At 67.7% G+C, this 22,012-nt stretch overlaps 2 protein-coding genes across 2 annotated transcripts; one reads left to right on the forward strand and one right to left on the reverse strand.

Moving 5' to 3' along the window:
• Positions 1-122: 122 nt before the first annotated feature.
• Positions 123-2,475, reverse strand: LOC309451832 (negative elongation factor E-like). The gene is given in 6 exon segments (XM_082076526.1): positions 123-171; positions 288-362; positions 1,197-1,342; positions 1,660-1,677; positions 1,680-1,731; positions 2,154-2,475. Coding segments are annotated over 6 exon segments (405 nt in total). The 5' UTR covers positions 2,229-2,475; the 3' UTR covers positions 123-132.
• Positions 2,476-2,632: 157 nt separating this feature from the next.
• On the forward strand, positions 2,633-21,993 carry SKIC2 (SKI2 subunit of superkiller complex; the record flags this gene model as incomplete). Its single annotated transcript, XM_082076527.1, is given in 26 exon segments — positions 2,633-2,651; positions 2,975-3,082; positions 3,897-4,010; positions 4,623-4,696; positions 5,259-5,366; positions 8,284-8,429; positions 9,167-9,313; positions 12,416-12,500; positions 12,906-13,012; positions 13,503-13,679; positions 14,332-14,428; positions 15,063-15,275; positions 16,075-16,185; positions 16,455-16,566; positions 17,172-17,227; positions 17,229-17,381; positions 17,526-17,672; positions 18,015-18,155; positions 18,594-18,698; positions 18,912-19,065; positions 19,274-19,400; positions 19,493-19,694; positions 20,347-20,457; positions 20,897-21,115; positions 21,358-21,498; positions 21,698-21,993. Coding segments are annotated over 26 exon segments (3,375 nt in total). The 3' UTR covers positions 21,899-21,993.
• Between the last annotated feature and the right edge of the window lie 19 nt (positions 21,994-22,012).

Here is a 22,012-nt window from a genome sequence, read left to right on the forward strand (position 1 = left end):
GGGACCCCAAAATCACGGGGGGGGTTACGGGGTGGGGGGGTTCAAGGGGACCCCAAAATCATGGGGGGGGTTACGGGGTGGGGGGTTCAAGGGGACCCCAAAATCACGGGGGGGTTATGGGGTGGGGGGGTCTCACCTTTCATAAAGGGATTTTCGCTGGGGGCGCCGCGACTGCACAAAAGGGGGGGGAATAAATGGGTGAGTGTCCACCAAATACCTGGGGGGGTCTGTGCCCCCCCCATGGGGGACCCAATTGCCCCCCCCCCTCCAAAAGTGGGGGTCGGTACCTCCTGGGAGTCGTCGTCGGCCGAGACGCTGCGCTGGAAGGGCTGGAACGTGGGGGTGGGGCCCTTTTCGGGGTCCTGGGGGGGACACGGGGTGAGGGGGGGCCCCAAATTTTGACAGGGGGACGGGGGAGCCCCAAAGTGTGTGTCCCCCCCCAAGCCGGGGTTTTGGGGGGTTTTAGGGGGTTTGGGGGTGGGGGGAGCGCGTGATGGTGGGTTCTGGGGAGTCCTGGGGGGGCGAACGGGTTTGGGGGGGTCACAGAAGCTGGGCGGGGACCTCAGAAACTGGGGGTGCTAATGGGGTGTCCTGGGGTGTTTATGGAGAGAGACACACAAAGCTTTGGGGGGGCCCAAAACACTGGGGGGGCCATGGGAATGTTGGGGCACCCTGGGGGGGGGCACAGAAATGTGGGAACTGGGGGGACATTGGGGGGTTTGGGGGGCTGGGGGTCTATAGGGTTTAGGGGGGCCCAGGGGATTCTGAGGGCTCTATAGGGGTTTGGGGGGTCTATAGGGGTTTGGGGGGGTCCAGGGGATTCTGAGGGCTCTATAGGGGTTTGGGGGTCTATAGGGGTTTGGGGGGGTCCAGGGGATTCTGAGGGCTCTATAGGGGTTTGGGGGGTCTATAGGGGTTTGGGGGGGTCGGGGATTCTGAGGGCTCTATAGGGGTTTAGGGGGTCTATAGGGGTTTGGGGGGTCCGGGGGATTCTGAGGGCTCTATAGGGGTTTAGGGGGGTCTATAGGGGTTTGGGGGGGTCCGGGGATTCTGAGGGCTCTATAGGGTTTAGGGGGGTCTGTAGGGGTTTGGGGGGGTCCGGGCGATTCTGAGGGCTCTATAGGGGTTTGGGGGGTCTGTAGGGGTTTGGGGGGGTCTATAGGGGTTTGGGGGGGTCCCTAATGTGGGGGCCCCACCTTGAGCTTCCCCTCGAGGGTGCGCGAGCGCTTGAACCCCGAGTTCTTGTTCTCGGCCTTGATGGCGCTGATGGCGCCCGACTTGACCAGCAGCTTGGCCTGCTCGGTGGCCGTGGCCGTGTCCAGGGGGGGCTGGTCCGACATGGCTGGGGGCAAACGGGGTCACAGCCGGGGGGGATGGGGGGGATGGGGGGGGAACGGGGGGGTTTGTGGGGGGGGATGGGGGGGGAACGGAGGGGGTTTGGTGGGGGGGGATGGGGGGGACGGGGGGTTTGTGGGGGGGGATGGGGGGGGAACGGAGGGGGTTGTGGGGGGGGATGGGGGGGGAACGGGGGGGTTGTGGGGGGGGATGGGGGGGGGATGGGGGGGGGAACGGGGGGGTTTGTGGGGGGGGAAGAGGGGGGTTTGCGGGGGGGGAAGGTCCCTGAATTTCGGGGACCCAGGCGTCCGGGCCCCCCCTTACAGCGCTTGATGCCCCCTGGGCGCTGGGGCCCCCCGAGTTCTGCTGCTTCTTCAGCGCCAGCAGCGCCTTTTTCTGGGGGGGGGGGAGAAACGGCGGGTCGGAGACCCCCCCACACCCACAGGGTCCCACGGAGACCCCATGGCCCACAGAGCCCCCCCAGCCCCCCGTGACCCCCCCCAGAGCCCCCCCGGCCCCCCGTGACCCCCCCCAGCCCCCCGTGACCCCCGTGACCCCCCCAGAGCCCCCCCGGCCCCACGCCCCCCCCCCGGCCCCCCGTGACCCCCCCCAGAGCCCCCCCGGCCCCACGCCCCCCCCAGCCCCCGTGACCCCCCCCAGAGCCCCCCCGGCCCCCCGTGACCCCCCCCAGCCCCACGCCCCCCCCCGGCCCCACGCCCCCCCCCCAGCCCCCCGTGACCCCCCCCAGAGCCCCCCCGGCCCCCCGTGACCCCCCCAGCCCCACGCCCCCCCGGCCCCACGCCCCCCCCAGCCCTCACCTTCTTCCGCAGTTTCGCGAACCGCTTCTGCAGCGCCTCCTCCTCCTCCGTGAGCCCCGCGGGCAGCGCCAGCATGGCCGGGGGACGCTGGGGGACACTCGGGGACACGGGGGGACACGCGTGGCCCGTGGGGGGGACACAGAAACCCGGCGGTTTCCCTGACAACGGCGCGGAGCGCAGCGACAGAGCGACCGGCGCCTTCCCGGAGTGCACCGCGGGGGCGCGGCGTGTCCCTCCGCGGCACCCGTCGGCGTCTCATTTGCATAACCTGCCTAGCGACCGGTGCGTGGTGGAGGGCGAGCGCTACGCTGGTTGGCGGAGCGGGGGCGGCGCGGGAAGCCGAACCATTCTCAAGCACTTCCGCCCGGCTGCCAGTACTTTTCTACTGGCCATCGCATCCGGCCACCTGCGCGGCGCTGATTAGCGGCGCGGGGAGCGCTTCCGGGTCACGCTCCCGCCGCTGCGGTCCGGTCGGCGGGATGGAGCTGGAGCGGAGCGGTGCGTGTGCGGGAAATGGGGGGGTCCGGGGGGGGGCTGGGGGGCTCGGGGGGGACCCGAGGGTTTTGGGGGGCCGGAGCTGGGGTGCTGACCCCGCCGTGTCCCCCCAGCGCTGCCCCCCCCGGAGCTGCCGCTGGCGCTGCTGGAATTGGGCTGTTCCGGCCGCTTCGAGCTGCTGGTGGGGGGAGGGGGCGGGGCCACGGTGAGTGCCCCCCCCCCCCCCCCCCGGAATTGGGGACCCAACCCCCGCTTGGGTCCGCCCGCCCCCCTAATTCACCCGGGGGGGACACGTGACCCACCCCCCATAACACGTGACCCCCCAGCTGCCCTGGGGGGTCCCCCCTTTGTGCCCCCCCCGCGGGAGGAGCTGGAGCAGCTGCTTTTGGGGTCCCCGGAGTGGCTGCCCCCCACCGGCATGAACGGGCCACACGGTACAGGGGTCCCCAAAATCTTGGGGGGTGGGGGGGTCACAGAGGTCTGGGGGTCCCCAAAATCTTGGGGGGGTTGGGGGGGGTCACAGAGGTCTGGGGGTCCCCAAAATCTTGGGGGGGATTGGGGGGTCTTTGGGCTTGGGGGGCTGGTTGAGCTTGGGGGGGTCCCCAAAATCTTGGGGGGCTGGTTGAGTCTGGGGGGGGGTCCCTAAAATTGGGGGTGGTTAACGAGGAGGCCTCGAAATGGGGCGGGGGGGGTCTGAAACTATGGGGGGTAGTTGAGTCTGGGGGGGGTCCCCAAACCGGGGGGCTGGGGGGGTTTGGGGGGTGCCCATGGCAGTGTGGGGGGGTGTTTTTTTGGGGGTGGTCTGTGGTCTTGAGGGGTTTGTGGGGGTCCCTGGGGGGGGAGGTTTGGGGTGACCCCCCCCCCAATATTTCCCCCCTCCCCTTTAGGGCGTGGCAGCGCAGCCCCTCCCCCCAGCGGCTGTTTGCGGTGGACCCCGCCCCCGTGGGGGCGGAGCTGCGGGCGCAGAGGGACCCCAAAACCGGCCGGATCTTGGGGTTCAGTGAGGTGGGGGCAGGGGGGGACTTTTGGGGTCTTGGGGGGTGAAATTGGGGGGAAGGGGGGTGGTGGTTATGGGGGGGGTCCTGGGGGGGGATTTGGGACACGGTGGGTGGGGGGGGTAAAACATGGGGGGTTTGCAATGGGGGGGACATTGGGGTGACAAGGATATGGGGGGGTCTGGAGCCCTTGGGGGGGGTTGGGACCCTCTGGGGGTTCGTGACCCCCCCAATTTCCGCCCCTCCCCCCCAGGAGCCCCTCCCGGCCGTGGGTCTGACCCCCCAGAACTCGTTGTCCCTTCGGCGCCCCCCGGCCCCCCCGGGCAGAGCCTGCGGGGCAGCGGGACGGCCTTCCCCTTCTGCCCAGGTACGGCCCCCCCCAAAAACACCCCCAAATACACCCAGACACCCCAAAACACCCCCCAATGCACCCCCCAATGCACCCAGAGCCTGCGGGGCAGCGGGACGGCCTTCCCCTTCTGCCCAGGTACGGCCCCCCCCAAAACACCCCCAAAACACCCCCCAATGCACCCCCCAATGCACCCAGACACCCAAAACACCCCCCAGTGCACCCAGACACCCCAAAACACCCCCAAATACACCCCCCAATGCACCCAGACACCCCAAAACACCCCCCAAAACACCCCCAATGCACCCAGACACCCCAAAACACCCCCCAATGCACCCCCCAATGCACCCAGACACCCCAAAACACCCCCCACTGCACCCAGACACCCCAAACACCCCCCAAATACACCCCCCAATGCACCCAGACACCCCAAAACACCCCCCAATGCACCCAGAGCCTGCGGGGCAGCGGGACGGCCTTCCCCTTCTGCCCAGGTACGGCCCCCCCACCCCCAAAACACCCCCCAATGCACCCAGACACCCCAAACACCCCCCACTGCACCCAGACACCCCCCAAAACACCTCCCCCCAAATCCCCCATTGCCCCCCAAACCACCCTCTGCCCCCCCAGAGGAGCTGGACGAGCTGCCCCCCCGCAGCCCCACGACCCCCCCGGGGGTGAAGATGACGTCGATTTTGACACCGGTATGCGCCCCCCCCCCATTTTTGGGGTGTCCCCTGTGTTTTGTGCCCCCCCCCCCCCTTTTGGGCCCCCCCGATTAATTAAGCTCCTCTGCCCCCCAGAGCTGCTCACGACCCCCCCCGGGATGAAACGGGGCGTCGAGTTTCAACCATCAGGTACCGGGGGGGGCAATTTTGCCCCGGGGGGGCCCTGTTACCCCATGGAACCCCATTTTTGCGGGGGGGACAATTTGGGGGCGGGGGGGGGGGGTCACGTTGTGAATTTCCCCTGGGGGGTCACATTTTGCCCCCCCCAGCGCGGGGGGGCCCCGTTTCTCTCTCCACCCTCATCCAGACCTTGGACACCTTCGACTTGGGGGGGGGGGCCGAAATTCCCCCCCAAATCGGGGGGGTCCCTGACACCCCCCCACCCCCGGGGGGGGGCTCAGCGAGCGCCCCCCCCGCTTCGCCTTCACCCTCCCCCCCCCCGTGGAGCTGCAGCAGCCGCAGGTGGGTGGGGGGGGGGTGTGTGCTTTGGGGTGGGGGGGGGGTGCTGTGACCCCCCCTGACTCTGTGACCCCCCCAGGGGACAGAGGGGACCCCGGAGGGGGAGGGGGAGCCCTGGGCCGTTGTCATCGACACCACGACCCCCGTCAGGGACTTCGAGACGCTGGTGCCCGACCCGGCCATCAAGGTGGGGACACGGGGGTGGGGACACTGGGGGGGTTGAGGTCACCTGGGGACGTTGGGGGGGTTGGGGACATTGGGGACACTGGGGGGGTTTGGGGACACAGGGGGGTTGGGGACACTGGGGGGGTTGAGGTCACTTGGGGACGTTGGGGGGGGTTGAGGTCACCTGGGGACGTTGGGGGGGTTGGGGACATTGGGGACACTGGGGGGGGTTGGGGACACGGGGGGGTTTGGGGACACTGGGGGGTGCTGTCCCACCCCCTCCACGCTGTCCGTGTGTCCCCACAGTGTCTGTTTGTCCCGGATCCGTTCCAGCAGCGCGCGGTGCTGAGCCGGGGGGGTGTGTCTGTCTGTCTGTCTGTCTGCAGTGTGTGTCTGTCTGTCTGTCTGTCTGTCTGCAGTGTGTGTGTGTGTGTGTGCGTGTGTGTGTCTGTCTGTCTGTCTGCAGTGTGTCTGTCTGTCTGTCTGCAGTGTGTGTCTGTCTGTCTGTCTGTCTGCAGTGTGTCTGTCTGTCTGTCTGTCTGCAGTGTGTGTCTGTCTGTCTGTCTGCAGTGTGTGTCTGTCTGTCTGTCCGCAGTGGCCGTTTGTCCCCGATCCGTTCCAGCAGCGCGCGGTGCTGAGCCGGGGGTGTGTGTGTGTCTGTCTGTCTGTCTGCAGTGTCTGTCTGTCTGTCTGTCTGCAGTGTGTCTGTCTGTCTGTCTGTCTGCAGTGTGTCTGTCTGTCTGTCTGTCTGCAGTGTGTGTCTGTCTGTCTGCAGTGTGTCTGTCTGTCTGCAGTGTGTCTGTCTGTCTGTCCGCAGTGGCCGTTTGTCCCGGATCCGTTCCAGCAGCGCGCGGTGCTGAGCCGGGGGTGTGTGTGTGTCTGTCTGTCTGTCTGTCTGTCCGCAGTGGCCGTTTGTCCCGGATCCGTTCCAGCAGCGCGCGGTGCTGAGCCGGGGGTGTGTCTGTCTGTCTGTCTGTCTGTCTGTCTGCAGTGTGTCTGTCTGTCTGTCCGCAGTGGCCGTTCCGGCCGGATCCGTTCCAGCAGCGCGCGGTGCTGAGCCGGGGGTGTGTGTCTGTTTGTCTGTCTGTCTGCAGTGTGTGTCTGTCTGTCTGCAGTGTGTCTGTCTGTCTGCAGTGTGTCTGTCTGTCTGTCTGCAGTGTGTGTCTGTCTGTCTGTCTGTCTGCAGTGTGTCTGTCTGTCTGTCTGTCTGCAGTGTGTGTCTGTCTGTCTGTCTGCAGTGTGTGTCTGTCTGTCTGTCCGCAGTGGCCGTTTGTCCCCGATCCGTTCCAGCAGCGCGCGGTGCTGAGCCGGGGGTGTGTGTGTGTCTGTCTGTCTGTCTGCAGTGTCTGTCTGTCTGTCTGTCTGCAGTGTGTCTGTCTGTCTGTCTGTCTGCAGTGTGTCTGTCTGTCTGTCTGTCTGCAGTGTGTGTCTGTCTGTCTGCAGTGTGTCTGTCTGTCTGCAGTGTGTCTGTCTGTCTGTCCGCAGTGGCCGTTTGTCCCGGATCCGTTCCAGCAGCGCGCGGTGCTGAGCCGGGGGTGTGTGTGTGTCTGTCTGTCTGTCTGTCTGTCCGCAGTGGCCGTTTGTCCCGGATCCGTTCCAGCAGCGCGCGGTGCTGAGCCGGGGGTGTGTCTGTCTGTCTGTCTGTCTGTCTGTCTGCAGTGTGTCTGTCTGTCTGTCCGCAGTGGCCGTTCCGGCCGGATCCGTTCCAGCAGCGCGCGGTGCTGAGCCGGGGGTGTGTGTCTGTTTGTCTGTCTGTCTGCAGTGTGTGTCTGTCTGTCTGCAGTGTGTCTGTCTGTCTGCAGTGTGTCTGTCTGTCTGTCCGCAGTGGCCGTTTGTCCCGGATCCGTTCCAGCAGCGCGCGGTGCTGAGCCGGGGGTGTGTGTCTGTCTGTCTGTCTGTCTGTCCGCAGTGGCCGTTCCGGCCGGATCCGTTCCAGCAGCGCGCGGTGCTGAGCCGGGGGTGTGTGTCTGTTTGTCTGTCTGTCTGCAGTGTGTGTCTGTCTGTCTGCAGTGTGTCTGTCTGTCTGCAGTGTGTCTGTCTGTCTGTCCGCAGTGGCCGTTTGTCCCGGATCCGTTCCAGCAGCGCGCGGTGCTGAGCCGGGGGTGTGTGTGTCTGTCTGTCTGTCTGCAGTGGCCGTTCCGGCCCGATCCATTCCAGCAGCGCGCGGTGCTGAGCCGGGGGTGTGTGTCTGTCTGTCTGTCTGTCCGCAGTGGCCGTTTGTCCCGGATCCGTTCCAGCAGCGCGCGGTGCTGAGCCGGGGGTGTGTGTCTGTCTGTCTGTCTGTCCGCAGTGGCCGTTTGTCCCGGATCCGTTCCAGCAGCGCGCGGTGCTGAGCCGGGGGTGTGTCTGTCTGTCTGTCTGTCTGTCCGCAGTGGCCGTTCCGGCCGGATCCGTTCCAGCAGCGCGCGGTGCTGAGCCGGGGGTGTGTCTGTCTGTCTGTCTGTCTGCAGTGTGTCTGTCTGTCTGCAGTGTGTCTGTCTGTCTGTCTGTCTGCAGTGTGTGTCTGTCTGTCTGTCCGCAGTGGCCGTTTGTCCCGGATCCGTTCCAGCAGCGCGCGGTGCTGAGCCGGGGGTGTGTGTGTCTGTCTGTCTGTCTGTCCGCAGTGGCCGTTCCGGCCGGATCCGTTCCAGCAGCGCGCGGTGCTGAGCCGGGGGTGTGTCTGTCTGTCTGTCTGTCTGTCCGCAGTGGCCGTTCCGGCCCGATCCGTTCCAGCAGCGCGCGGTGCTGAGCCGGGGGTGTGTCTGTCTGTCTGTCTGTCTGTCTGTCCGCAGTGGCCGTTCCGGCCCGATCCGTTCCAGCAGCGCGCGGTGCTGAGCCGGGGGTGTGTGTGTCTGTCTGTCTGTCTGTCCGCAGTGGCCGTTCCGGCCCGATCCGTTCCAGCAGCGCGCGGTGCTGAGCCGGGGGTGTGTGTGTCTGTCTGTCTGTCTGTCTGTCCGCAGTGGCCGTTTGTCCCCGATCCGTTCCAGCAGCGCGCGGTGCTGAGCCTGGAGCGCGGGCACTCGGTGCTGGTCGCCGCTCACACCTCGGCCGGCAAGACCGCGGTGGCCGAGTACGGCATCGCGCTGGGGATGCGGCACCTCACGCGGTGAGGGGGGCCCGGAGCCGGGGGGGGCCCCGAAACCGGGGGGGGGGGGCCCGGAACCGGGGGGGGGGACCTGAAACCGGGGGGGGGGGCCAAACCAGGGGGGGGACCCCGAAACCGGGGGGGGGGCCCAAAACCGGGGGGGGGGACCTGAAACCGGGGGGGGGGGGCCCAAACCGGGGGGGGGCCTGAAACCAGGGGGGGGCCCCAAAACCGGGGGGGGGAGCCCCAAACCAGGGGGGGGCCCCGAAACAGGGGGGGGGCCCTGAAACCCGAGGTGGGGGGGCTTGAAACTCAGGGGTGCCCAAAAACCGGGGGGGGGTGCCTCCCAAACCCGGGAGGGGTTCCCCAAATCCCAGGGGGGTTCCCCAAATCCCACGGCGGGTCCTCAAAGTCTGGGGGGGTCCCCAAGACTCAGGGGGGGTGTCCAAAACCCCAGGGGGGTTCCAGAACTGGGGGCCATGCCCGAAACCTGGGGGTGGTGCCCAAAACTGGGGGGTCCCCAAAGTCTGGGGGGGTCCATAAAGTATTGGGGGGTCCCCAGAACCCTGTGAGGTCCCTAAAATCTGGGGGGTGTGTCCACAAAATGCTCCCTGGGGGGGGATGACGCTCCTGGGAGCCCCCAAACCCAAAGTCACCCGAGTGGGAGGGACTGAAAACCCGGGGGGGTCCCCAAGACTCGGGGGGGCCCCCAAGTTTTGGGGGGGTCCCCTAATTGTGGGGTCCCTGACCCCCCCCAGGACCATCTACACGTCGCCCATCAAGGCCCTTTCCAACCAGAAGTTCCGCGAGTTCCGGGAGACGTTTGGGGACGTGGGGCTGGTGACCGGGGACGTGCAGCTGCGCCCCGAGAGCGCCTGTCTGGTCATGACCACCGAGATCCTGCGGTGAGACACGGGGACACGGGGGGACACGGGACATGGGGACACGGGGGGACACGGGGACACCGGGGACATGGGACACTGGTGACCGGGGACGTGCAGCTGCGCCCCGAGGCCGCCTGTCTGGTCATGACCACCGAGATCCTGCGGTGAGACACGGGACATGGGACACGGGGGGACACCGGGGACATGGGGGGACATGGGACACGGGGACACCGGGGGACATGGGACACTGGTGACCGGGGACGTGCAGCTGCGCCCCGAGAGCGCCTGTCTGGTCATGACCACCGAGATCCTGCGGTGAGACACGGGGGGACACGGGGGGACACGGGGGGACACGGGGGGACACGGGGGGACATGGGACATGGGGACACCGGGGACACGGGGACACTGGGGACATGGGAACACCTGGGGACATGGGACACTGGTGACCGGGGACGTGCAGCTGCGCCCCGAGGCCGCCTGTCTGGTCATGACCACCGAGATCCTGCGGTGAGACACGGGGGGACACGGGGGGACACCGGGGACATGGGGGGACATGGGACATGGGACACCGGGGGACACCGGGGACACCTGGGGACATGGGACATGGGAACACCTGGGGACATGGGACACTGGTGACCGGGGACGTGCAGCTGCGCCCAGAGGCCGCCTGTCTGGTCATGACCACCGAGATCCTGCGGTGAGACACGGGGACACGGGGGGACACCGGGGACATGGGGGGACACGGGACATGGGACATGGGGACACTGGGACATGGGGACACGGGTGACAGGTGACACGTTGTCCCCAGGTCCATGCTGTACACAGGTGACACAGGTGACAGGTGACACAGTGACACATTGTCCCCAGGTCCATGCTGTACACGGGTGACACAGGTGACACAGTGACACGTTGTCCCCAGGTCCATGCTGTACACGGGTGACACGGGTGACAGGTGACACGTTGTCCCCAGGTCCATGCTGTACACGGGTGACACAGGTGACAGGTGACACGTTGTCCCCAGGTCCATGCTGTACACGGGTGACACAGGTGACAGGTGACACGTTGTCCCCAGGTCCATGCTGTACACGGGTGACACGGGTGACAGGTGACACGTTGTCCCCAGGTCCATGCTGTACACGGGTGACACAGGTGACACAGTGACACGTTGTCCCCAGGTCCATGCTGTACACGGGTGACACGGGTGACAGGTGACACGTTGTCCCCAGGTCCATGTTGTACACGGGTGACACGGGTGACAGGTGACACGTTGTCCCCAGGTCCATGCTGTACACGGGTGACACGGGTGACAGGTGACACAGTGACACGTTGTCCCCAGGTCCATGCTGTACACGGGTGACACGGGTGACAGGTGACACGTTGTCCCCAGGTCCATGCTGTACACAGGTGACACGGGTGACAGGTGACACGTTGTCCCCAGGTCCATGCTGTACACGGGTGACACAGGTGACAGGTGACACGTTGTCCCCAGGTCCATGCTGTACACGGGTGACACAGGTGACAGGTGACACGTTGTCCCCAGGTCCATGCTGTACACGGGTGACACGGGTGACAGGTGACACAGTGACACGTTGTCCCCAGGTCCATGCTGTACACGGGTGACAGGTGACACAGTGACACGTTGTCCCCAGGTCCATGCTGTACACGGGTGACACAGGTGACAGGTGACACGTTGTCCCCAGGTCCATGCTGTACACGGGTGACACGGGTGACAGGTGACACGTTGTCCCCAGGTCCATGCTGTACACGGGTGACACAGGTGACACAGTGACACGTTGTCCCCAGGTCCATGCTGTACACGGGTGACACGGGTGACAGGTGACACGTTGTCCCCAGGTCCATGCTGTACACGGGTGACACGGGTGACAGGTGACACGTTGTCCCCAGGTCTATGCTCTACACGGGTGACAGGTGACACAGTGACACGTTGTCCCCAGGTCCATGCTGTACACGGGTGACAGGTGACACGTTGTCCCCAGGTCCATGCTGTACACGGGTGACACGGGTGACACAGTGACACGTTGTCCCCAGGTCCATGCTGTACACGGGTGACACGGGTGACAGGTGACACGTTGTCCCCAGGTCCATGCTGTACACGGGTGACACAGGTGACAGGTGACACGTTGTCCCCAGGTCCATGCTGTACACGGGTGACAGGTGACACGTTGTCCCCAGGTCCATGCTGTACACGGGTGACACAGGTGACACAGTGACACGTTGTCCCCAGGTCCATGCTGTACACGGGTGACACGGGTGACAGGTGACACGTTGTCCCCAGGTCCATGCTGTACACGGGTGACACGGGTGACAGGTGACACGTTGTCCCCAGGTCCATGCTGTACACAGGTGACACGGGTGACAGGTGACACGTTGTCCCCAGGTCCATGCTGTACACGGGTGACACGGGTGACAGGTGACACATTGTCCCCAGGTCCATGCTGTACACGGGTGACACGGGTGACAGGTGACACAGTGACACGTTGTCCCCAGGTCCATGCTGTACACGGGTGACAGGTGACACAGTGACACGTTGTCCCCAGGTCCATGCTGTACACGGGTGACACAGGTGACAGGTGACACGTTGTCCCCAGGTCCATGCTGTACACGGGTGACACGGGTGACAGGTGACACATTGTCCCCAGGTCCATGCTGTACACGGGTGACACGGGTGACAGGTGACACAGTGACACGTTGTCCCCAGGTCCATGCTGTACACGGGTGACAGGTGACACAGTGACACGTTGTCCCCAGGTCCATGCTGTACACGGGTGACACAGGTGACAGGTGACACGTTGTCCCCAGGTCCATGCTGTACACGGGTGACACAGGTGACAGGTGACACGTTGTCCCCAGGTCCATGCTGTACACGGGTGACACAGGTGACACAGTGACACGTTGTCCCCAGGTCCATGCTGTACACGGGTGACACAGGTGACAGGTGACACGTTGTCCCCAGGTCCATGCTGTACACGGGTGACAGGTGACAGGTGACACATTGTCCCCAGGTCCATGCTGTACACGGGTGACAGGTGACACAGTGACACGTTGTCCCCAGGTCCATGCTGTACACGGGTGACAGGTGACACAGTGACACGTTGTCCCCAGGTCCATGCTGTACAACGGCTCCGACGTGATCCGCGAGCTCGAGTGGGTGATTTTCGACGAGGTTCATTACATCAACGACGAGGAGGTGACGGGGACAGGGGGACAGGGGACACGGGGACACGGGGACACGGGGACATGGGGACAGGGGACACGGGGACATGGGGACAGGGGACACGGGGACAGGGGACACGGGGACACGGGGACATGGGGACAGGGGACACGGGACACAGGACACCCCTGACCCCCGTGTGTCCCCAGCGGGGGGTGGTGTGGGGACACTGGGGACACTGGGGACATTGGGGACACTGTGACACTGACCCCGTGTCCCAGCGGGGGGTGGTGTGGGGACACTGTGACACTGTGACACTGTGACACCGTGACACTGTGACACTGACACCCGTGTCCGTGTCCCAGCGGGGGGTGGTGTGGGGACACCGTGACACTGTGACACTGTGACACTGTGACACTGACCCCCATGTCCGTGTCCCAGCGGGGGGTGGTGTGGGAGGAGGTGCTGATCCTGCTGCCCCCCCACGTCAAACTGATCCTGCTCAGCGCCACCATCCCCAACGCCCTCGAGTTCGCACAGTGGGTCGGGTACGTGGGGACACGGGGGGGGGGACACGGGGGGCGGGGACACGGGGGGCGGTACGTGGGGGACACGGGGGGCGGGGACACGGGGGGCGGGGACACGGGGGGGGCGGGGACACGGGGGGCGGGGACACGGGGGGCGGGGACACGGGGGACACGGGGGGGAAACCGGGCGGGGGGGGAAGGGGGCGGACACGGGGGGGGACACGGCGGAGGGGGGGGGGGGCACCGGGGGGGGTTTTGGGGCGTCATGGGGGTTGGGCCCGGTTTTGCCCATTTGGGGGGGTTTGCCCCGTTTCACCCGGTTTTGCCCGATTTGGTGGGTTTTTGCCCGGTTTTGCCCGATTTGGGGGGGGGTTTCGCCCGGCTTTGGCCCCGTTTCGCCCGGCTTTGGCCCCGTTTTGCCCGATTTGGCGGGGTTTCGCGCGGTTTTGCCCGATTTTCGGGGTTTTCGCCCCGTTTTGCCCGATTTTCGGGGTTTTCGCCCCGTTTCCAGGCGCACCAAGCGCCGCCGGATCCGCGTGCTCAGCACCGCGCGCCGCCCGGTGCCGCTCGAGCACTTCCTGTTCCTGGGGGGCGGGGCCGGCGCCGAGGACACGCCCACCGGACCCGAGGACACGCCCCCCGGGCTGTTCCTGCTGATGGACCGGCGGGGGACGTTCCACACCCAGGGGTGAGTGACCCAGAGTGACCCAGAGTGACCCAGAGTGACCCATAGAGACCCAGAGAGACCCAGAGACACCCAGACACACCATAGAGACCCACAACTGACCCAGAGAGACCCAGAGACACCCACAACTGACCCAGGGAGACCCATAGAGACCCACAACTGACCCAGAGACACCCAGAGACACCCACAACTGACCCAGGGAGACCCATAGAGACCCATAGAGACCCACAGCTGACCCAGAGAGACCCAGAGTGACCCAGAGTGACCCAGAGAGACCCAGAGAGACCCAGAGAGACCCAGAGAGACCCAGAGACACCCAGAGACACCCACAACTGACCCATAGAGACCCACAGGGACCATAGAGACCCATAAGGACTCATAGAGAGTCACAGACACCATAGAAACCCATAGAGAACATAGGGACCCGGACCCCTCTCAGCCCCCCGCTGCCCCCCGCTGCCCCCCGCTGCCCCAGCCCCCACGGCCCCCCTGCTGCCCCCCGCTGCCCCAGCCCCCACGGCCCCCCCGCTGCCCCCCGCTGCCCCCCGCTGCCCCAGCCCCCACGGCCCCCCCGCTGCCCCCCGCTGCCCCAGCCCCCACGGCCCCCCCGCTGCCCCCCGCTGCCCCCCGCTGCCCCAGCCCCCGCTCCCCACAGATACTACGCGGCGGTGGCGGCGCAGAAGGCCCAGAGCAGCAAACAAGGGCTGAGCTGTGGGGCCCGGACCCACAACCCGGGGGGCAACATCGCACAGGTTTGGGGGTGCCGGGGGCGCCTGGGGGGCTGGGGCGGGACTGGGAGGGCACTTATGGGGTGTGGGGGCACCCAAAAGGCTGAGGAGCCACTTGGGGGGCTGGGGGGGTCGGTTTTGGGACTGAGGGGCGGTTGTGGGGCTGGGGGGGGGATGATGGGGTTGAGAGGCAGTTGGGGGGTGTTGGGGGAGGTTATGGGGCTGGGGGGGCTGTTATGGGGCTGGGGGGTACCTGGTGGGGCTGTTATGGGGCTGAGGGCACCTGGGGGGCTGCAGGCGTTGGTGGGGGGGCTGGGAGGCTGGGTTTGGGGTCCCCAGTGTCCCCCCATGTCCCAGTGCCCCCATGGTCCTAGAGCCCCCCGGTGCCCCCATGTCCCAGCGCCCCCAGGCGTCTCCAGGGTCCTGGTGCCCCCATGTCCCAGCGCCCCCCGGCGTCTCCAGGGTCCCAGCGCCCCCAGGGTCCCAGAGCCCCCCGGTGCCCCCATGTCCCAGCGCCCCCCGGCGTCTCCAGGGCCCCGGTGCCCCCAGGGTCCTAGAGCCCCCCGGTGCCCCCATGTCCCGGTGCCCCCAGGGTCCCAGCGCCCCCCGGCGTCTCCAGGGCCCCGGCGCCCGCCCCACGCCCGTTCTCTGCCCGCAGGCGCGCTCGGGGTGCGCGGCGCTGCTGCGGCTGCTGCGGTCGCGCGCGCTGCTGCCGGCCGTCGTGTTCTCGTTCTCGCGGGGGGGCTGCGACGCGCTGGCGCAGGCGCTGCGGGGGCTGCACCTGCTGACGGGCGACGAGGCCGCGCGCGTCCGCGGGCTCCTGCGCCGCTGGCTCGGCCGCCTGCGGGGGGGCGACCGCCAGCTGCCCCAGGTGACAGGGACACGGGGACGGGGGGACACGGGGACATGGAGACACGGGGACATGGAGACATGGGGAACATGGGGGGACACAGGGACATGCGGGCTCCTGCGCCGCTGGCTCGGCCGCCTGCGGGGGGGCGACCGCCACCTGCCCCAGGTGACAATGACGGGGGGACATGGGGATGGGGGGACACGGGGGACATGGGGACGGGGGGACGGGGGGGGACACGGAGACATGGGGGACATGGGGACGGGGGGACATGGGGGACACAGGGAACACGGGGACATGGGGACACGGGGGACATGGAGACATGGAGACATGGGGAACATGGGAGGACACTGGGACACACGGGCTCCTGCGCCGCTGGCTCGGCCGGCTGCAGGGGGGTGACTGCCATCTGCCCCAGGTGACAATGACACGGGGACGGGGGGACACAGGGGGACATGGGGAGACACGGGGGACATGGGGACACGGAGACATGGGGGATATGGGGACACAGGGAACAGAGGGGACATGGAGACATGGGGAACATGGGGGGACACAGGGACGTGCGGGCTCCTGCGCCGCTGGCTCGGGAGGCTGCGGGGGGGGCGACCGCCACCTGCCCCAGGTGACAATGACACGGGGCACATGGGACATGGCGGGACATGGAGACACGGGGGACACAGGGGACACGTGGGCTCCTGCGCCGCTGGCTCGGGAGGCTGCGGGGGGGTGACTGCCATCTGCCCCAGGTGACAATGACACGGGGGACATGGGGACACGGGGGCCGTGGGCTGTGCCCCCGTGACCGCGGCGCCCCCTGCAGGTGCTGTGGCTGTCGGAGCTGCTGGAGCGGGGGCTGGGCGTCCACCACGGGGGGCTCCTCCCGCTGCTCAAGGAGGTGGTGGAGCTGCTGTTCAGCATGGGGCTGCTCAAGGTGCGGCTTGGGGGGCAGCTGGGGGGCTGGGACAGCTGGGGGGGCTGGGGCAGCCATGGGGCTGGTCAAGGGGGGGTGCACTTACAGGGCCGCTGTGGGGTGGGGGTTGTGGGGCAGCCATGAGGCCGTGGTGCCCCACATCGCCCCACATCGCCCCACATCGCCCGCGCTCCCGCCCCACATCGCCCCACATCGCCCCATGGTCCTGCCCCACATCGCCCCACATCGCCCCACATCGCCCCACATCGCCCCACATCGCCCCACGGCAGGTGCTGTTCGCCACCGAGACGTTCGCCATGGGGGTGAACATGCCGGCCCGAACCGTCGTGTTCGAGTCTCTGCGCAAACACGACGGCAGCGGCTTCAGGGACCTGCTGCCCGGTGAGACGGGGGGGACGGGGGGAGATGGGGGGGGTGTGGGGCTGGGGGCCACCGTGGGGGACAGGTCTGTGGGGTCTCTGTGGGGCTCTATCGTCTCTATGAGTCTCCATGAGTTGGGGTCTCTATGGTATCTGTGGGTCACTGTGGTATCTGTGGGTCTCTATGGGTATCTGTGGGTCACTGTGCTATCTGTGGGTCACTGTGTGTATCTGTGGGTCACTCTGGTATCTGTGGGTCTCTATGCTATCTGTGGGTCACTCTGGTATCTGTGGGTCACTGTGGTATCTGTGGGTCTCTATGGTATCTGTGGGTCTCTATGGTATCTGTGGGGTCACTGTGTGTATCTGCGGGTCACTGTGGTATCTGTGGGTCACTCTGGTATCTGTGGGTCTCTATGGCTATCTGTGGGTCACTGTGCTATCTGTGGGTCACTCTGGTATCTGTGGGTCTCTATGGTATCTGGGGGTCACTGTGGTATCTGTGGGTCTCTATGGTATCTGTGGGTCTCTATGGGTATCTGTGGGTCACTCTGGTATCTGTGGGTCTCTGTGGTATCTGTGGGTCACTGTGGCATTTGTGGGTCAGTCTATGGGTCTGCCCCACAGCCGAGTACATCCAGATGTCGGGCCGGGCCGGGCGCAGGGGTCTGGACGCCACTGGCCACCGTCATCGTGCTGAGCCGGGGACCCCTCCCCGAGCTGGGGGACCTGCACAGGGTGCTCATGGTGCGTCCCCATGTCACCCCCCGGTGTCACCCCCGGTGTCACCCCCCGGTGTCACCCCCCGAGCTGGGGGACCTGCACAGGGTGCTCATGGTGGGTCGCCAATGTCCCCAAGCATCCCCAAGGTGTCCCCAGGGTGTCCCAGGTGTCCCCCACATGTCCCTGATGTGTCCCCACGGTGTCCCCGGGTGTCCCTGTTGCACCCCCCGGTGTCCCCACGTGTCCCCTTGTCCCCAGGGCCGCCCGGCGCCCCTGCAGTCGCGGTTCCGCGTCACCTACTCGATGCTGCTGAACCTGCTGCGGGTGACGGGGACGTCCCCGATGTCCCCAACGCGCCTCATGCGCCGCAGCTTCGCCGAGGAGCCGGCGCGGAGGGACACGGAGGTGGGACACGGGGGACAATGGGGACACGGGGGACAATGGGGACATCGCGGGGATTGTGGGACATGGGGACATTGCGGGGGATGTGGAACATGGGGACAATGGGGGGATATGGGACATGGGGGGACAATGGGGACATGGGGACATCGGGGGGGATGTGGGACGTGGGGACAATGGGGGGGATGTGGGACATGGGAACATGGGGAAATGGGACATGGGGACAATGGGGACATCAGGGGGATATGGGACATGGGGACAATGGGTCACGGTGGCGGGACAGGGACACAACGTGGGGGACATGGGGACAACGGGGACGGGGACACTGACTGTCCCTCGCGTCCCCAGGCCCAGAGCCGCCGCGCGGCCGAGCTGCGGGTGACGCTGGGGACACTTGGGGACACCGAGGAGCCCGGGGGGGCCATGGCCGACCTGCCCCGGTACCACCGCACCGTGGGGACCCTGCGGGCCGCGCGGGGACAGCTGCACGTGAGGACACACGGACGGGGACAGACGGGGACGTGGGGACAGATGGGGGACACGGGGACAGCTGCACGTGAGGACAGACGGACGGGGACGGACGGGGGACACGGGGACAGCTGCCCGTGAGGACAGACGGACGGGATGTGGGACGGACGGGGACACGTGGGTCGCACCTGGGTCCTGGTGCCCCCTCTGATGGGTCCCCGGGGGGTCTGGGCTCCGGGGGGTTGGGAGGCGTCCTGAGGGGTTTGGGGGTCCTGGGGTGTCCCCGGGGGTCCTGGGGTGTCCCCATGTCCCGTGTCCCCGTGTCCCATGTCCCGTGTCCCCATGTCCCGTGTCCCCATGTCCCCATGTCCCCGTGTCCCGTGTCCCATGTCCCGTGTCCCCATGTCCCCGTGTCCCCGTGTCCCCATGTCCCGTGTCCCATGTCCCATGTCCCCCCAGCGCCGTCTGGCCGAGTCCCCGGGGGGGCTGCGCGTCCTGGCCCCCGGGCGGGTGCTGATCGTCAGCACCGCGAAGCACCGGAACGCGCCGGGGGTCGTGCTGCAGGTACCCGGAACGCACCCCCAGACCCAAAATGCACCCCTGAACCCCCAAAATACACCCCCAAAATGCACCCCTGAACCCCCAAAATACACCCCTGAACCCCCCATATCCCCCCAAAATACACCCCCAGACCCCCCCAGACCCCCAAAATACACTCCCCAACACCCCCAAAATCCACCCCCGAACCCCAAACCCCCGTTGCCCCCCCGTCCCCAGGTGAGTCCCGGCCCCCCCGGCCCCACCTTCACGGTTCTGGTTCTGAGCGAGAGGCGCCCGGAGGGGGGGGGGCAGGCCCCCCCCGGTGTCCCCGATGTCCCCGACGTCCCCTACCCCGAGGACCTGCTGCTCACCCGCCTCTTCCTGCCTGAGGGTGAGTGTCACCGGGGGGGCAAAGTCCAGGGACCCCCCCGGACGCCTGGGTCCCTTTTTTGGGGGGGTGGGGAACCCTGGACGCCTGGGTCAATATTTTTGGGGGGTGGGTCCCTAAAATCCTGGGTGCCACCCCGGACGTCTGGGGGGGGTCTTGGGGGTCCCCCCCGGACGCCTGGGTCCCCCCCGGACGCCTGGGTCCCCTGTAGGCCCGTGCAGCCCCGCCCTGGAGCAGCTGCAGCCGGAGGATTTTGGGGGGGTCACGACCAAGACGCTGCGCGTGAACCCCCAGATGCTGCTGCAGGAGCTGCGGCCCCCCCGGGGGGGCGCCCACAGGTGAGATGGGGGGTCCCAGTTTTGGGGGGGGAGGGGGGGGGGGTGCGGTCCTGGGGGTCACTGTGAATATCGAGGTCCCCTTGTCCCCCCAGGTCCCCTCCCCCCACCCCCCTGGTGGCCTCGACGCTGCAGGAGCTGCAGCGGCTGGCGGGGGGGGGCGGGGCGGGGGGGGTCCCCTTGCTGTCCCCCCCCCTGCGCGACCCCGACTCGGTGACCCTGGCGGCCACCGCGCGGGACCTGGAGGCGGCGCTGGGGACCTTCGAGTGCACCCGGAGCCCCCGCTTCCCGCAGCAGGTGGGGGGGGGGGACCCCGCGGGGGGGTCAGTGGGGGACTGGGGGGGTCAGGGGGGTTGGGGACCCCGCGGGGGGGGTCAGTGTGGGACTGGGGGGTCAGGGGGGTTGGGGACCCCGCGGGGGGTCAGTGTGGGGACGGGGGGGGTCAGGGGGGTTGGGGACGCGGGGCGGGGCGGGGGGGTCAGTGTGGGACTGGGGGGTCAGTGTGGGACTGGGGGGTCAGTGTGGGACGGGGGGGGTGTCAGTGGGGGGCGGGGGGGGGTCAGTGGGGGATGGGGGGGTCAGTGGGGGACTGGGGGGGTCAGTGGGGGACTGGGGGGGTCAGTGTGGGAGTGGGGGGGTCAGTGTGGGAGTGGGGGGGTCAGTGTGGGAGTGGGGTGTCAGTGTGGGAGTGGGGGGGTCAGTGTGGGAGTGGGGGGGTCAGTGTGGGGACGGGGGGGTCAGTGTGGGACTGGGGTGTCAGTGGGGGGCGGGGGGGGGTCAGTGGGGGATGGGGGGGTCAGTGAGGGACTGGGGTGTCAGTGGGGGGCGGGGGGGGTCAGTGTGGGACTGGGGGGTCAGTGTGGGACGGGGGGGTGTCAGTGGGGGGCGGGGGGGGGTCAGTGGGGGATGGGGGGTCAGTGGGGACGGGGGTGCTGAGCTGCCCCCCCAGTTCTCCCGGTTCGCGGAGCGGCAGCGGCTGCGGGCGGAGCTGGAGCAGCTGGAGTTCCAGCTGTCGGACCAGTCCCTGCTCATGCTGCCCCAGTACCGGCAGCGCATGGAGGTTCGTGCCCGTTACTGTCCCTGTCCCCGTCACCATCCCTGTCACCGTCACTGTCACCGTCACCGTCACCGTCCCTGTCACCGTTACTGTCCCTGTCACCGTCACCGTCACCATCCCCGTGACCCCCCGTGACCCCCATCCCCGCAATAACTCATATCCCCCGGTGTCCCCATTACCCCTGTGTCCCCACCTCCCCATTAGTGTCCCCATGTCCTCACGTCCCCATCAGTGTCCCCGTGTTCCCATCAGTGTCCCTATGTCCCCACTAGCATCCCCGTGTCCCCATGTCCTCATGTCCCCATCAGTGTCCCCATGTCCCCATGTCCTCATGTTCCCATCAGTGTCCCTATGTCCCCACTAGCATCCCCGTGTCCCCATCGGTGTCCCCATCGGTGTCCCCCCGGTGTCCCCCCGGTGTCCCCATTGTGGTCCCGTGCAGGTGCTGCGCGCGCTGGGCTTCGTGTCGGCGGAGGGCGCGCTGTCGCTGGGCGGCCGCGTGGCGGCGCTGCTGTCGCCGCCGGAGCTGCTGCTGGCGGAGCTGCTGCTGGAGAACGTGCTGAGCGCGCTGCGGCCCGAGGAGAGCGCGGCGCTGCTGGCGGCCACGCTGGGGGGGCCGGGCGGGGACCCGCCCCCCCGCCTGCCCGCCGCCCTCCTGCAGGTCCGGGGCTGGGGGGCTATGGGGGCTATGGGGGGGCTATGGGAGGATCCGCCCCCCCGCCTGCCCGCCGCGCTCCTGCAGGTCCGGGGCTGGGGGGCTATGGGGGCTATGGGGGGGCTATGGGAGGATCCGCCCCCCCGCCTGCCCGCCGCGCTCCTGCAGGTCCGGGGCTGGGGGGCTATGGGGATGTCCCCATGTCCCCTGTCCCAGTGACCCTGTCCCAGTGACCTGTCCCCCCGCAGGCCGTGTCGCAGCTCCGCGCCATCGCGCAGCGCCTGGGGCGGCTCCAGGAGGACTCCGGGCTCCCCGAGGGCCCCGAGGACGTCGTGTCCCAGTTGGGCTGCGGCCTCGTGGAGGCGGTTTACGAGTGGGCGCGGGGGATGGTGAGTGCGGGACCCCGTGTCCCCCGTGTCCGTGTGTCCCCCGTGTCCCCCGTGTCCGTGTGTCCCCCGTGTCCGTGTGTCCCCCGTGTCCCCCGTGTCCGTGTGTCCCCCGTGTCCCCCCGTGTCCGCATGTCCCCCCGTGTCTGTGTGTCCCCCGTGTCCCCGTGTCCGCGCGTCGCAGCGTGTCCGTGTCCCGCAGCCGTTCTCGGCCATCGCGCGGCTGTCGGAGGCGCAGGAGGGGACGATCGTGCGCTGCATCCAGCGCCTGGACGAGCGGCTCCGGCAGCTCCGCGCGGCCGCGCGGCTGCTGGGGGACCCGGCGCTGGCGGCCAAGATGGAGGCGGCGGCCACGCTGATCCGCCGGGACGTGGTGTTCACCGCCAGCCTCTACACGCACTGACCCCGGGCTCCCCCGTGCAGGGGGGCGGAGGAACAGCAGCATTAAAAGAGATAAAAAGAGCTTTCTTTTCCCCAAAAAACTGCTCAGTTTTTGCCATTGAAGCTTCAGGTCCTG

Source organism: Streptopelia decaocto, assembly GCF_964273445.1.
Source record: "Streptopelia decaocto genome assembly, contig: HAP1_SCAFFOLD_1100, whole genome shotgun sequence".
NCBI classification, from domain to species: domain Eukaryota; kingdom Metazoa; phylum Chordata; class Aves; order Columbiformes; family Columbidae; genus Streptopelia; species Streptopelia decaocto.